Source organism: Rhagoletis zephyria, unplaced genomic scaffold (genome assembly GCF_001687245.7).
Source record: "Rhagoletis zephyria isolate East Lansing unplaced genomic scaffold, Rhagoletis_zephyria_1.1 Rzeph_scaffold_00679, whole genome shotgun sequence".
NCBI lineage: Eukaryota > Metazoa > Arthropoda > Insecta > Diptera > Tephritidae > Rhagoletis > Rhagoletis zephyria.
The window spans coordinates 15011-17288 of record NW_016157763.1 but is presented as its reverse complement, the minus strand read 5'-3'; the positions used below and the strand labels follow the sequence as shown (position 1 = coordinate 17288).

The 2278-nt window shown below is 33.2% G+C and overlaps 1 protein-coding gene across 1 annotated transcript in view; it reads left to right on the top strand.

The window, feature by feature from the left end:
• The window catches only part of LOC108361009 (rab3 GTPase-activating protein catalytic subunit-like), an 82200-nt gene extending 80353 nt beyond the window's left edge, over nt 1-1847 (top strand). Inside the window, exon 7 of the mRNA XM_017613543.1 lies at nt 1683-1847. Within this exon, the coding sequence (XP_017469032.1) occupies nt 1683-1765 (83 nt within the window). The 3' untranslated portion in view covers nt 1766-1847. The remainder of the gene's footprint in view (nt 1-1682) is intronic.
• The last annotated feature ends 431 nt before the right edge of the window (nt 1848-2278 follow it).

Sequence of the window (2278 nt, the reverse complement as noted above, 5' to 3'; positions counted from 1 at the left end):
GTAGGTATGTACATACATATGTAATTTTATTTGCCACAAAAATTTATTTCATCTCGTCAAGCCTTTCGTCAATAAGTCAAAATAAGTGCAGTATTTTCAGTGAATGCTCCACATAAACGTAATTCTTCGCACTTCACAATTGCTCGTAAAAATTGAGGACCAAAAACCATCCCACCACGTACTCGCAAAACATATTCCTTAAATAATAGCTTGCTATGTAATTCAACATCCAAATTAGGTTCAGTCATATCGGTGTCATTGTTCCCACGAACATATTTGCCAATGATATTTGAACTACTTATGTTACAGCTATTTTCATTTTTCATAATTTGATGGAAATTTTGCCTTACTTCTGCTAGTGAAATGCTGTCTGGATAATCTAAAATTTGCTCCAAACATTTATATTGATAAAATGGGGTTTCCAACTGGAAATGGAATATGTAAAATAAATTCAAAATATTCAAGTAAGGAAAATGTATAAGGCATCAATCGGAAAAGGTACAGGTTTTTGCATAAAAATAATATCTGCATTGGTACGGAGCGGCTCCAGTTTATAGGAAAAATATGCATTTACATAAATATCCGATGTCTAATAACTACACAGGTCTAAATCAAAAGAAGGCAATAAAATAATTCATACCTCATGGATTGAATATACGCTTTTTACCACGTTTATATTAACTCTCTTTCTTGTGTCTGGTAGTTATTTTGCAAATGATTTTTAGCTAACTTCCCATTGATCTAGAGAGTTGAAATTTTAAGCGTAGGCCATATGGGAAAATCTCTGGCATCGTGTGATTCAAAATGGAAAACTCGTAAATTTTTAAACTGAACGCACAATGGCACAGAAGAGAAACGACTGGCGTGCTTTGTTGAACTCGGCCAAAATCGCTTAGGCGGTTACAGCGCCAAATAAGAAGAAGAAGAATCACACAAGAATTTATTGTTTCCTCAAAGGATTTCAAACAACTTGATGTATGTTTAATTTATTTGTGTGCGTTCAGTTTAAAAATTTACGAGTTTTTCCATTTTGAATCACACGATGCCAGAGATTTTCCCATATGGCCTACGCTTAAAATTTCAACTCTCTAGATCAATGGGAAGTTAGCTAAAAATCATTTGCAAAATAACTACCAGACACAAGAAAGAGAGTTAATATAAACGTGGTAAAAAGCGTATATTCAATCCATGAGGTATGAATTATTTTATTGCCTTCTTTTGATTTAGACCTGTGTAGTTATTAGACATCGGATATTTATGTAAATGCATATTTTTCCTATAAACTGGAGCCGCTCCGTACCAATGCAGATATTATTTTTATGCAAAAACCTGTACCTTTTCCGATTGATGCCTTATACATTTTCCTTACTTGAATATTTTGAATTTATTTTACATATTCCATTTCCAGTTGGAAACCCTATTTTATCAATATAAATGTTTGGAGCAAATTTTAGATTATCCAGACAGCATTTCACTAGCAGAAGTAAGGCAAAATTTCCATAAAATTATGAAAAATGAAAATAGCTGCAACATAAGTAGTTCAAATATCATTGGCAAATATGTTCGTGGGAACAATGACACCGATATGACTGAACCTAATTTGGATGTTGAATTACATAGCAAGCTATTATTTAAGGAATATGTTTTGCGAGTACGTGGTGGGATGGTTTTTGGTCCTCAATTTTTACGAGCAATTGTGAAGTGCGAAGAATTACGTTTATGTGGAGCATTCACTGAAAATACTGCACTTATTTTGACTTATTGACGAAAGGCTTGACGAGATGAAATAAATTTTTGTGGCAAATAAAATTACATATGTATGTACATACCTACATATTTTAACCGCCCATTTCTGTGTTTTCTTGATAAATTATTTGTTTCTGTTTCTGTGTTGTCAATATTTAAATAGTAAAAAGCTCTACGATTTCAACATTAGGTGGACTGATTTCATTGTCACATATAAAAAAATATGAAAGCAAAAAAGCTTTTCACTGCCGTAGCCGAGTAGGCAGAAATGTCGACTTTAATTGTGTGGGTCGCGGGTTCAGATGTCTGTACATGCAGTATTTAAATGGTAAAAACAAATTTTTTAATTTTATTAAAGCTTGTTCACATTATCGTAATTTACGGCTCATTTGTAATTTATAAGCAAATCATGCTGAAATGAAGTAATTTCGCCTTGTAATTTGATCGACAGTCATCGACTAACTAGCAAACAGAACAGTTCAGCTCTTGACCGCTCTCTGCTTAAATTCACTCGCGTTTCGTAGTCTGTGCT